Raw genomic sequence first — 12,375 nt, forward strand, 5'->3', positions numbered from 1 at the left:
AAGGTGTGGGGAAGTGGCTCCCCACTGCCTTCAGCTTTAAATTTTGGGCATCTGGGCAGGCATGTGATTTAAGTTTTACAGAGTTGTGCAAAAACTCTTTCTGGCTCCTGAAGGCTTTGATATTGTACAGGTTAAATGCTGTTAGAAGGCCAGTGTACTTCGGTGGCTGATCCCCAGTGTATTTCCAGCTTTGTGCGGACAGGAGACCCCCCCCCATGTGCAGGGTTGTCTGTAACGGCTGGGTTTCACACTCCCAGCACGAGTCCAGCCAGTGGCAGTACCCTGGGGCCATGTCAGCTGCCATGTGAACTCCTCTGATTTTTAGCACAGAAGCCCCCAGAATTTTTTCCCAGCACTTTTTTTGTAATAGGATCTCAGAAACATTTGCAAGTCCAGTAGACACACAGCTCCACTTTGACAGAAGATAATCTCATCAGGGAGTAAGCTGAGAGGAAGGTGAAGTGACAGGCAGTGCTGCCCATTGTGAATCTTAACACCCAGAGTCAATTCTCGTTTTCCACGGGCTTTGCTTGTAGGCTTGTACATCAGCACTGGGGTGAGGTTTCTGCATCATTGTGACTCCATATATAGCCAGCAGTGATCTGTGTGCTCTCTGAGGAAGATGTGGGGAATATGAGGAGGAGCCTCCTCTCTTTATGGCGTATATTGGGAGCGTAACATGAGAGGGCTTGAGCTAGGCAGTGCTATGGTCCCACCTCTTCTGTCTGCATCCATTCTGCTTTCAGAAAACGAGGAAGATGGCACAGCCACACCTCCTAACCATGTTGAGAATAAACACAGTAAAATCTGCTGGATACTTCAGAATGCCTTGTAATTATTAATATTAGGTTTGGAACCTGTGAGTTATTTTCCCAAGTTTACACTGAGCTTTATTGTAGAGGGTAAAATGTGAGAATCTAAAACCCCTGTTCCAGACCTCCCCTGGCTGAGCATTAGGCACTGTGCTGCCATGGCAGTAGACTGATGAAGGATCTGTTTTTAGTCTTCACAGAGAAAGTGATTCTGGGTTTCAGTAATTAAAAAAAAATATATACATGTAACTCACCATCTTCTGGCTTGCTCTGTCAGATCCTGCTTCAAGCAGGTACTCAAAGCCTGGAATGATTCCAGAGGTTAGAAGGAGTTTAACAAACAGTACATTCAGGCTGTTTTTAAATTTAAGGGGAATACTTTGGGGTTTTTCCTTTCTTCTCTTTAAATTAAAACTTTGAGGGTTTTGCTTTAAAAAGCAACAAAAACCCCTGAACCATTCCTGTAGTGCTGTCTGACTGCTGTTGCAGCGTCTCCACTGCCCCTTGCCAGTCCGTGCTGCCAGGCCTCCGCAGACACTTCAGCTATGTCCTTTATAGGACGCCTGGCCTTTTAGGCAAATGCTGCACAGGCCATTCTCTGTTCTTGCCGAAGCTCCTGGGCAGACGGAATTAGCCTTGGAAACAGCTGTATGGCAGACAGAGAGGGAAGGGACTGGATCTCATGCTGTAACTATCTGCTAAAATATCAGCACTTCTTTCCAGAGAAGTGAAACAAACCAAAGTTAGCCTTCATACATATGAGATTAATTCTGACCTGCAGTGCATGGTCTGAAATGAAATCATACAAAAATAAATATTCCAAAACCTAAAGATCATGGCTCATTGCTCCTGTCTGCAAGTTCTTGGATCTGGCTGCTTGTTGTGCCAGAAAGAGAGAGTCTCTCTGTCATTCACAGTTTTTCTCATTCCTTTTGAATTATTTTTCTGACCAGTGAAGGCTCCAGGGTTGATTTCTGCTCTCTTTCAGCAGCTTGACAACACACTAATTCCAGCATTGGTTTGAAGTGTATGAAGAGTGTAACAGACTCAAGGGTTTGGCCACTTGCTGCTGTGGCCCATCTCAGTGGGCTGTGTTCATGTTTGCGTATCATTTGAAAACTTCAGACAGCAAAAATTCCTTTGGGTTGGGACTCAACAACAAGTGCATCTGCTTTACAAATAATTAGGTGTTCCTTCAAGAGATCCTTTGAAGCAGAATTAGGTATTTCTTCTAAGGGAAGTGCAAGGGAAGTTTGTCAGGGAGAGCAGAAATGCATGGCCTGAAGCCGTAGCGTGGCAGTGGCATGGTGGTGTGGGCAGGGAGACCATCCCTGAAGCTGCCCCACCAGTTGAAGTTGGAAGGTGAAAACTGTGAAAGGCAAAGAGGGAAGGAGCAGTAGTGCACAGTGCGTTGGGCTGTGGATGAGCAGTGGGTCTGCAGGCTTTGCAGGTGTGTTTCTGGTTTCGGGCAGCGCCTGCTGGCATGGAACCTCACTATATTCTGAGCGTAACTTGTTTATTTACTGACCTACAGTAACTTTGCTTTTCTGAACAAGGCAGGTGACTAAGGCACTGCACAAGTAACCTCTCTTAGCAAACAGGAACATGCAGAGAGATTAATTAACAAAGAAAATTACTGGCTTCTGGTAAGGCATTTTCTGATAGGTTGAGCACTTCTGGATTTGGCTGGAACAGCTGGGGTTTGGATCCATCTTCAAGACAGTAGAGCTAGATGCAGCTGTAGCGTATCCCTTTCACCCACTACTGGAAGAGGTTGACATATGGGATCAAGCTGATGTAATTTAGCTGATCTTAAAATATTCAATAGCCAAAGACTGCTGAAGTAATCACTTCTCTACTACTGATTACAGAAAATCCCTACAGGGTTTCTCCCCTCTTGCTGCCTTGTGTCAAATTGCAGAGCAGGCAACACTCAACTCTATTAATAGGCCTTTTGAACATGATTAATTGCGTTTTAAAGTGGGTCAGTTTCTTCCAAAATTTCTCGCTTACTTAGTTCTGCTTGCACTTGCAGCTGTCCACCTGTGATGCTTTGTTTTCATGGTATCATCTGAAACTCTTTTCTCATTTGATGCACTCTTGTGATTTTATGCATAAGGTTTTCAGGAGGAGCTTGTTTTATTCCTCAGTTTTATTTGCTGCTTGCCTGTGCAGCCATATCATCAAATTGCTTTTCTGTGTTACATGTACAAATAGCTGTTGAGCACTACAGATCCTTTCCTGACCTCCTGCTTCACAAGTGATACAGTTACTCTGGAGGATTCTTGAGCCAGTTCTGCAGAAGGACCAGTTTTGCTGCCTGTTTGTTTTAATTTTAATACTATCCTAAGGTGAAATGTTTTTTCATGGTTTGTCAAACAAGATTATGGATTTGACTGTAAAACTGTGACTCATCTCAGCCTTCGTTTTTCTTATTAAGAATGATCCTGGAGGAAAGTGCAAATGGAAATGTCAGATCTGTCATAAATAATGTAAAAATGACAGCCAGGAGGAGAGGTCTCCCAGACCCTCTTTCTATCCACAGACATGGAAAATAAATCAGTTTTGGAGGGCTGGGTCTGTCGCTTGTGCATTTTTGTCATCCTTTTGGCTTCATTGCATTTAAGTGTTTACATCTCCAGGTATCTAGACCAAATATCTAATTTTTGCCTTTTATATATATATATATATATATAAAATCATTTTTCATTGTTTAGCCAGGAATCAGGCATTTGAGTTTATAGCTCCTATTCTTAGTTGATTCTATGAATGTATTTCATCTCCCTGATACTTTTATTTCCAGAAGCAATGCTGTATCCAGAGTGCAATTAAATTAGTAATTCTTTGCTCTGTTTTGTCAGGCAGCCACTTTTAAAGGTGTAATGTCTCAAAAAAGAAAAATTATGGTGGAACAGCAGTAAAGAATTAAATCCTTGACAGATATTCAGCACACAATATATAACACTGTTGATAAACAGTCTGGTCTGTTGCAGTTGATAGCGTGGGGGCACAGAATTGTGTTGCCAGTTACAAACATCTGATTTCAAGGGCATGCTCAAATACTAGCCTGGTGATAGGGATGAGGTAAGAATGTATTATACACGGAGGGATCAAAAGTGCCGGAAACCTTGATTTTAATGTCAGTGCCTGATATAAAATGTAGTGGGAAACTAATGAAAACAAACATTTCTTCTAACATCTTTTCTCTTTCAAGGAGGAGAATCTTATTGGGGAAAGCCTTTCAAAGATGAATTTAGGCCCAATTTGTCCCACACAGGACGTGGTGTTCTTAGTATGGCCAATTCGGGACCCAACACAAACAAATCACAGTTGTAAGTAGTCACTTGCTTTTTGTATTTTTTTTTCCCTCTAGGCATTGTGTCTTACTCTGTTAAGAAAACAAATGACATTTTATGAGCTACTCTTTAAAGTTCAGCCAAGTGAAATATTCTGTCAAGTGCTGCATATTGAAATCAGGGTAGCTACAGCTGCTGTTACCCAGTCAAAGAGCAAAGTGAAGCACAGCAAGATCTGTAGGTTTATTATGTCATCATTAAATCGTTAATTTGTCTTTTCTTTTTTATGATTTGCAGGTTTTGTTCATTTTTGTCAATGTCCCCCCAGTGTTATCCCTGTAAGATAATTACACCTCTCCAGTCCATTTAAATTTAGCCCTGTATTCAACTTTTTGAAAGGGCTTAATGAAATGAATTATATACTCTGTGGAAATCTTGCTTCTTTTTACTCACCTGATTTTAAATAAATGGAACAGTTTTGCACTATTGAAATATGTAGAACCCAGACATGGCGAAGTGCAGAATCTGGCATGAAGAATGACTTGGGTTTTTTTCAATGTACAAAAGCAGAATGAGGACTAAAGTGACGAAAAAATTAATGAAGAAGCAGGAAGAACAACAAATGAAATTTAAAAATAATTGAAGTTTTAGTACCATTCTTTACACATAACATTAATATGGGTGTTTGCATGTAGTATTTTGAAACAGTTCTATGTCAATTTAAGCTAACTATTTATTGGTTACTTTCTAAGTACTGCAACAGAAAAAAGTTGTACTTTTGTTGGGAGCCCCAGGGAAGAGAGTGAGAGAGTGTGTCGGTGTGTGTACATTGCTGTGTGTTGGGATTGGGGAGCGAGGGGGTTCTTGGTGTTGGTCTTCATGATGCTAAGTGTTATTGTGGCTTCTAAACTATGCAGTAGTGTGGTTAGCTTTAATTAAACACAAGTGGCTGTCTCAGGGCCTTTAATAGGCTTACTTGCGTACTTAAGGCTAAGCACATGTTGGGCAGTTTGCAGGATCAGATTGCTGTAGAGCTTATTTTGGGTTTGAATGTTATTGCCAGCACTCGTGCTAAATTAGGGGAGAGTAGAGGCCTCCTTTTCTCTCTTCTGTTCTCTCTTTTCTCTCTTCTCTTCTTCTTTTAAAAAAGGGATTCTAGAAACAGAAGTTATATGGACAGTTCACGAGTGATGTGCTGTTTTGAGTGACATCTGCTGCTGTAAATGTGATCATGTTTTCCTGAAATTTGCAAGTGAAATATGAAATTCCTTTATATGTGAAGTCCTTGAGAGACTCCAGCTGCCCATATTTATAAAGCTTCCTAGGCAGTGTTTACACGGTTCTGGCAATGGCTGTGACCTTAGGAACTAGGTGAATAGCTCTCCCCATAGGTGATAGGCGCTGCAGTGCAGAGTGAGCTGGGTTCTCCTGTGTAAGGTGGTGCTCAAATAATGGTCAGGACTTCTCTGGGATCGTCCTGAGTTATGTTAATTCCATTGTCCTTAATTTTATTTTGATGTGTTGATGGATAAGAAGCTTTCTCTGTGTATTTGCTGCTGCTCAGATTTTTTTATTACAGTGCTCCATAACTGACCACTTGATAATCTTAAGAATTGGATACCTGGGAATAAAGTGGTGCAAAGAACCCATGCACAAGGCTAAATTGTAATGTTTGCCCTGTGTAGGAGTTTGCATTCTGTACAGCATCTCAAAGCTTTCCTAGGGCAAACTATGTCTTAATAGTTTGTCTGGCAGATTGCAACCTCTTCTACTAAAAATCATAAAACTTCCTGAGGCAGTTGCTTATATGGAAAAGTGCTTTTGGAATGCTTATATATTTTTAGCTGTCTCTAGTGTAGTGTAACAGATGGAGACAGGGAGGAGAGCCAGCACTGCATGTCCAGCCAAGATGAGCCATCATGGTCTGCAGACCACAGTGTGGAAACCTCTGTCTCATACGCTTGTAGTCCAAATCTTCCAAAGAAGCATTAAGGTTTAGAGAAAAGTTTTAGTAGTAAAGGTAGCTTTGGATTTGGAATTTTAGTTCCCACATTTCACTGTAAAGATACAGCCTCCAAAATGAAAAATCCAATTAATTAAAAATTAAAAATCCAAGTTTCACAGATTTTCATTACTTTTGACACTTGGAAGTATTCTTCAGCCATGTTTGCATCCGAAGCATGAATTTGCTCTGTCCGGAGGAGAAATGGATCACCGGCAGGCCACTTTAATGGAAGAGAAATGCAAAAAGTAAATATCCTAAAAGATAGAAGTTTACACTGGCACAAACTGTTGAGTTATATAATGGTATTTGCTGCATGCAAGCTCCCAATCGTGCCCAAGAAATGTACTTCTCAAGTAGGATGCACGTCTCCCTGTCATGCGTGAGTTTCCCAGGGCCTGTGTGGCCAAGGAGGCAGATGCTCAGATTGATTTTGGACTTTGCGCAAGTCACTGTGTTTGGAGTACTGTGTAGGGGTGTTAGTAATGTGTAGAAGGGAGAAGTCAAAACTCCAGAAGTCCAGGACAAAACCCACAAAACAGAGGCGTTAAAGGATGTTTGGCCAGCCAGCCTCTCAGAGGGGAGACAGAGAGGGAGGGTGTCTTGTCTTCTCTTGGAGAGTTGTTGCATACGTTTTCTGTTTTTAAACAATACTGGCTGTTGTTGAGTGTCAATAAGATAATATGCTACATGTTACGTCTTTCTTCCTTCCAGCTTCATCACATTCCGCTCTTGTGCATATCTGGACAAGAAGCATACAGTTTTTGGAAGGTAAGTGAAGGATATTATAAGCAGAGTGTAGCAGATGTGCTCTCCTGTATGTCTGAAGCCTAAAGAGAAGAACCTAGTGACTCCTGCAATTGAACTGGTGCAAAATCCTAGCTCACAATCCAGTTCTCCTGGTCATGAGTAGGTGGCCAGCATTGCATCAGTGCCAGTAGACTCTTGCCTTTTTTTCCTCTTTCCATCATTGTAAGTTGCCTTCCATTCTGTGGGTGGCCCTCCGAGGAGTCATGAACAAAGTAATCATTGTCCTGTAACCAACCATGTTAATATTTGTGCATGCTAATTACTGGGACACAGGAGATTACCTCTTCAACGCTGCTTTCATCCTATTATAAGCTGTCAACCAGGAAATTAGTCACGACAGGACTGCTCTTCAACATGGTATAGACCACAGAGCTTCTGCATAGGTTAGGTCTTTTGGCCCCTTTTATCCTTTTTTATTCTATTCTTATTTTCTTTTCCTGACAGTTATCATCAGTATAAATAAAATCTGTGTGTTTATGTGCATGCGGGTGTGTACATACATACATGTTTATGTTTATATATATAAAGATATTACTGATGCCAAGACAGCAAGGGTACTTAATTCTTTATAAAAAAGTATCTTCCAAAAGTTTTTTCCAGTCAAGCCCTCACATGATAAAGATCAAGGTATTTATTACAGAAGATATTACAAAATCTTTATGTTACAGTTTGTTCTTTGCTTCCTCTACTGCAGGGACATGGTATTTTCCAAGTCATGCATAGCTGTTCTAACAAGTGCCTTGGTGCAAATGGCAGGAAGGGGAATTTTACTAGCCTGCTTCATTGGTAGTTCCTGAGAATTTTACAATCTTTTTTAAATTAAGATTATATTTTTCTTATTACTCTGAGTTTTATCTGTCTGAGGGGCAGCAACTGAAAAGAAATGCATGTGCTGTTTACTTTGACTGGATGTCATACGATTGTGCTGTATAATGAATATAATGATATATTTAATCCATGTTCTCTGCCTGTGAGTTCTTGAGGCAGAAACTGGCTTCATTTAAAACAAATACTTTAGTGCTGTTAGTTCCAATACTGATTCTGCAATAATTCTACCCTTTGAAATACATTTCTTTTTCCTTTCTCAGGTCTGCCCTAGAAAAATTTAAAGTTCCCTTGTCATTTGGTGAAAACAGATTAATGAAACAAGTTCTAGAGAGCAAGTATATTCTTGGAGGAGTTACATTACCCATATCTTAAGACTATTTCACTTAAGCTACAATTTGAGTCCTCCTTGCAAAAATCCCATTAAATCCTATCAGTAATGTTGTTAACCTGAGCTTGCCACCTCATCAAATAGTATTTGGGTTAGGACAGCTCAGCTGAAAATGTGACTGTTCCTCTGTTCTAGATGCAACCTGACTTCAGTGAGCATTCTGTATAGTCTTCCAGTGTCTTTGCTGTGTTTCCCCATGTGCTCCAGTTTTACCGTAATTCACCAGGAAAGAATTTAGAGTAGCTGAGCTTACTGCAGTGCAGGGAGCGTGCTCCCAAAAGCCTTTGCACCATGTGTAACGTCTCAAGTACCTTCTGAACAAAACAGCTCAAATTGTTTCACACTGTACATTGCCCTTTAGAGAGGAATTACTTCAGTCCAAGTAAATCTAGCTAAGTGTATCGTGGCAGAGATTTATGCAGTTTTAGCAAAGACACTTTCATTTTTTGTTTGTCCTTGCTACTACAGAAATCTGAACTTAGTTGCCAGAGTAAAGACGTGGTGCTGCTTTCTCAGCACTGCAAATATTCTTAGCTGAAATACAAAAGAAAAACTTTATTTAAAGTGTTGGTTTAGAATAATGTTTGGCTCCCTGCATGAAAAATGAGCGGCATCTTCACAGAGCAGGTGAATTTTACTTTGGACTCTCTTGCGTGTAAATGAAGATTAATTCAAAGAATGTAAAAAATGAAGATGCTGGGATAGATGTATTCCAATCACTCTGTATTAATCTACAAGTTGAATAATTGAAGTTATCTACAGATTTAATATAAAAGGCTGTTAAGCCTTTAATACAGCTCTTAATATCTGTATTCTGTCATCAAAATCCTTCAGCTGTTTTTACCTGCATTTGTTTTTAAAAGCCAAAAGGTTCCAGAAATTGTATCTCCAGAGAAACTCCACCTTCAGTTTGCTGGTTTAGATCCTGGGTGTTTCTGGGATTTGGTGCCTCTATCTGATCTTAGACTGTATAGCACAATAATACCTGGGAAGCATATCTAGGAATAATATCTAGGTTTAAGAATAGAATGAACCGGTGAAATCAGAATTCTTTGTTTCCACAAATGTTATGTTGGATTGTCTTAATTGGATGCTTACTGGCCTGTTGTGACTTTGATACAGATTTGAGGATTACTTATTTCAGTTAATATGAAAACATAAATAATCTTCATCTCAGCTGTACCCTCAGCTATTTCTCTGTGGCTCTGGTTTATGTTAGTGAGTGTCACATATGTATCTTTGAGAGCAGAATTTGACCTGGTTGTAATTTATATAGAACTTTTCAGCAGGATTTCTGTACTTTAGAGAACAAAAAAGAGTGAAAGAGCAACGATTCCCCACCCCTTTGGGTTTTTTTGGTCCTCTGGGTATGGAACGTTGAAAAGTTGCTTCTCTGGAGCTGCATCTTATTCATGTCCCCACCAGTTCGAAACATTATAGTAGCTATTAATGTTGGATGTTTGGCTGTTAAGTATGTTTGGAAAACACATGAGCTGCAGGCAGTGGGACTGTGAAAAGGTGGCACATGTCTGGCTTGGTGCACTGGAATTTTCAAGTCTCAGGAGAAGGCTGCAACTGGAGGACAGGGAGGGCATCTTGTCATGGTTGTGCTGCCCACCAGGGTAATAATGAGGATGGATGTTACTGAAAATAAAGGAGATAATTTGGCATGGATAGAAAGCAAAAACAAGGACAGTGAGAGAAGAATACCTTCCCTTGGAGGTGTGTTGCAGGCTGCATGGATTTCATGCTCCAGCAGAGCTGCCTAGATTAAATTAGTAATTACCATTTCTAGTAATTACCGTTTCTCCTGACTTAGGCAATGCTGTAATTAACATGAAAACTAACTGGTGGCTTTTGTTGGGTTCTAGCTTGCTGATAAGAGGTTTAATTCAAAAACTCAAATAATGTAAACCAACCAACATGCATTTGCTCTGCACAAAGTGGATGAGAAGCATCTGCAGGGGACTGTTGCATGGGGAAAGTCCTGCCTGCTGCCATTATGGGCTGGGGGGTCCCTCTTACCCATGCTGTCACTGAGAGCCCAACTGTTGCATGAGCTGCAGAGATGTTACAGCCAAAACACTAGTATAGGCTCACGTTCCTGTCTGGTGTGAAATTTAGAGGCAAGCACATCCCATCTGTGGTGGTATTAGATTTTGTATCACTCCAATGGTTCACAGTTCCTGTGGATCAGAGACCTGGTACATTTGCCCTTTCTAAGCAGAAATAGAAACATAATCTCTGTCCCAGAGAGCTGTGTAAGTAGAAAAGAAACTGCATATAGATACAGGGAAGTTGCAGCAGTGACCCCTTTCAGCCTACCTTCCACTGACAATTTGCACTTTCTTCAGAACCTAGGAAAAAATGAAATGGCTTTGTGGATGTTTTTCGAGAGCCTGTTTGAAAGCTAAAGGGACACATGAAAAAGTGCATGTTTAAAATGATAGTGGGAGGTGATTGAGTTGTGCTGATCAACAGGAAGAGAGAAATGCTGTCTTTGAATTTTAGGTGAGATTTAGGACAAGCACAGCATGGTGGGCTTGAAAGTGAGGGCAGGTTGCAGGTATGTGACATGATAAAAAGGGAAATAGAGGGAGCAGAGGGAAAAGTGTTGTGGTCAGAGTAGCAAAGCTGGAAATGACCTGTGCAGCAGTTATGTGTGTTTATTAGAGCATCACTTGTGTTTGTCAAAAACTGAGAAAAGGATGTGGCAGCTGCGACAGGAGATGAGTATATGGAGGTCAGTTTTCCCCTTTGCACATGGCTGCATATATCTGCTTACACAGATAAATTTTAACTGTCTCTCAAGGTTTCTGCTGCTCATTCTTCAATTCTCTTGTTTCTGGAAGTAATGAACAAGGTGGTTTGGGAAACCTCAGACTTGGTCAAATTGGAGACACTGACATGCACTCAGCTTAGTCTTTTCTTCCCACCTCCCCTTGCCAGCTGCTTTTGTGGAAGAGAGTTTTCTTTCCTTGGATACTACCACTCTGTATTAAGTATTCCTTAACCTGTTTAATGCTTTCTACTGCAGTTCTGTAGAATGGGGTAATGAAAGTAACACTTGTTCTCTAAGGTCATTACCTACATGAAGGAGCTACCAGTCATTATTCAGTTACCAAGGTACAGTGAAGTAACACACAGTTTCTGTTTCCACTTGTACTGTTCCCTATATGATTTGAATCAGTGAACTCCAATGGCTTCTAAGCTGGGAAACTCGTGTTCTTGTTGCTCTTCTGCTCTGAAGAATGGAGAAATTGTGTGACAGCAGACAAGCTGATCCTGTTGTTGGGTCTGTGTAGGGAGCCTCACCTAATGTTGCACTGCAGTCCGCTCCCCAGACACCAGGATAGGAATGAAGAGCAAGGTGGGAAAATAAACCTTGCTGACAATTAATGTAGGCCTGCCTGTGGAAGCTGTGGCTGTGGTGTCCTGTAGCACAGGATGACTGGGCTGTTGGAGCTGCATGAGGGCTGCTGTCGTTTCCAAAACAGTTGTATGATCTCTTAAGAGGAACCTGTGCCAAAGCAGAGAAAGTCCTTACGTGCCAGGTTCATCTGTTGAGTCTAGTTTCAAAATGCTTTTTTCCAGCTTGTTTTTTCAGCGCTTTTTGTTACTGTGTCTCGCCTGCTAGATTAAGTCCTTATTGAGAGAGTTGAGATGTTTCAACTGCATCCTTGTTGCAAGTTTGAATTGCTCACTCCCTTTCAGATTGGGTGTATACACAGAAAACATTTTGTCCTGAGTGTACATGTTTGTGCGTGTGTATATTGTTCTCTCTCTGTGTGTATATAAATGTATGTACTCCTTTTTATAAAAATAACCTTGAGGGCAGAATGTGTTTACAAAACAGCAGTGTTTCTTTCTGGTTTCTGTTTCTAGTTTAAAGCATTTAAAAAAAAAAAAATAGAAAGGTCCAGACATTGTTCTTTTATCATCTTCTGACCAGGAAGCTACCATCTTGGACTGCTGCCATCCCCAGCATTGCATAAGGCTTAATTCCTATAATTCTTCCAAACAAAAATATAAGAAATAGGAAGTCTACGTGTGAATGTCTGTGAGACTGCTAGGGAGCTTTAGTTTTCTTTGGGAGCAGCACTAACTAATATACAGTGAGAGTTTCATTGGCATACTGCAAATTGGATAGAGCTTGCTCCAGATATTTCACTTATAGTTCATGCAAAAACATTGGCAGTGGTTATGAAGCAAGGTTACTAGTTTGCATAAAGGAGCCTT

At 40.7% G+C, this 12,375-nt stretch overlaps 1 protein-coding gene across 1 annotated transcript in view; it reads left to right on the forward strand.

Moving 5' to 3' along the window:
• PPIL2 (peptidylprolyl isomerase like 2) overlaps positions 1–12,375 on the forward strand; it is a 72,251-nt gene that overhangs the window by 51,444 nt on the left and 8,432 nt on the right. The window contains exons 15-16 of the mRNA XM_080373964.1: positions 4,027–4,144; positions 6,825–6,881. Of these exons, the coding sequence (XP_080230090.1) occupies positions 4,027–4,144; positions 6,825–6,881 (175 nt within the window). The remainder of the gene's footprint in view (positions 1–4,026; positions 4,145–6,824; positions 6,882–12,375) is intronic.

This window comes from Falco punctatus, assembly GCF_963210335.1.
Source record: "Falco punctatus genome assembly, chromosome: 1".
NCBI classification, from domain to species: Eukaryota; Metazoa; Chordata; class Aves; order Falconiformes; family Falconidae; genus Falco; species Falco punctatus.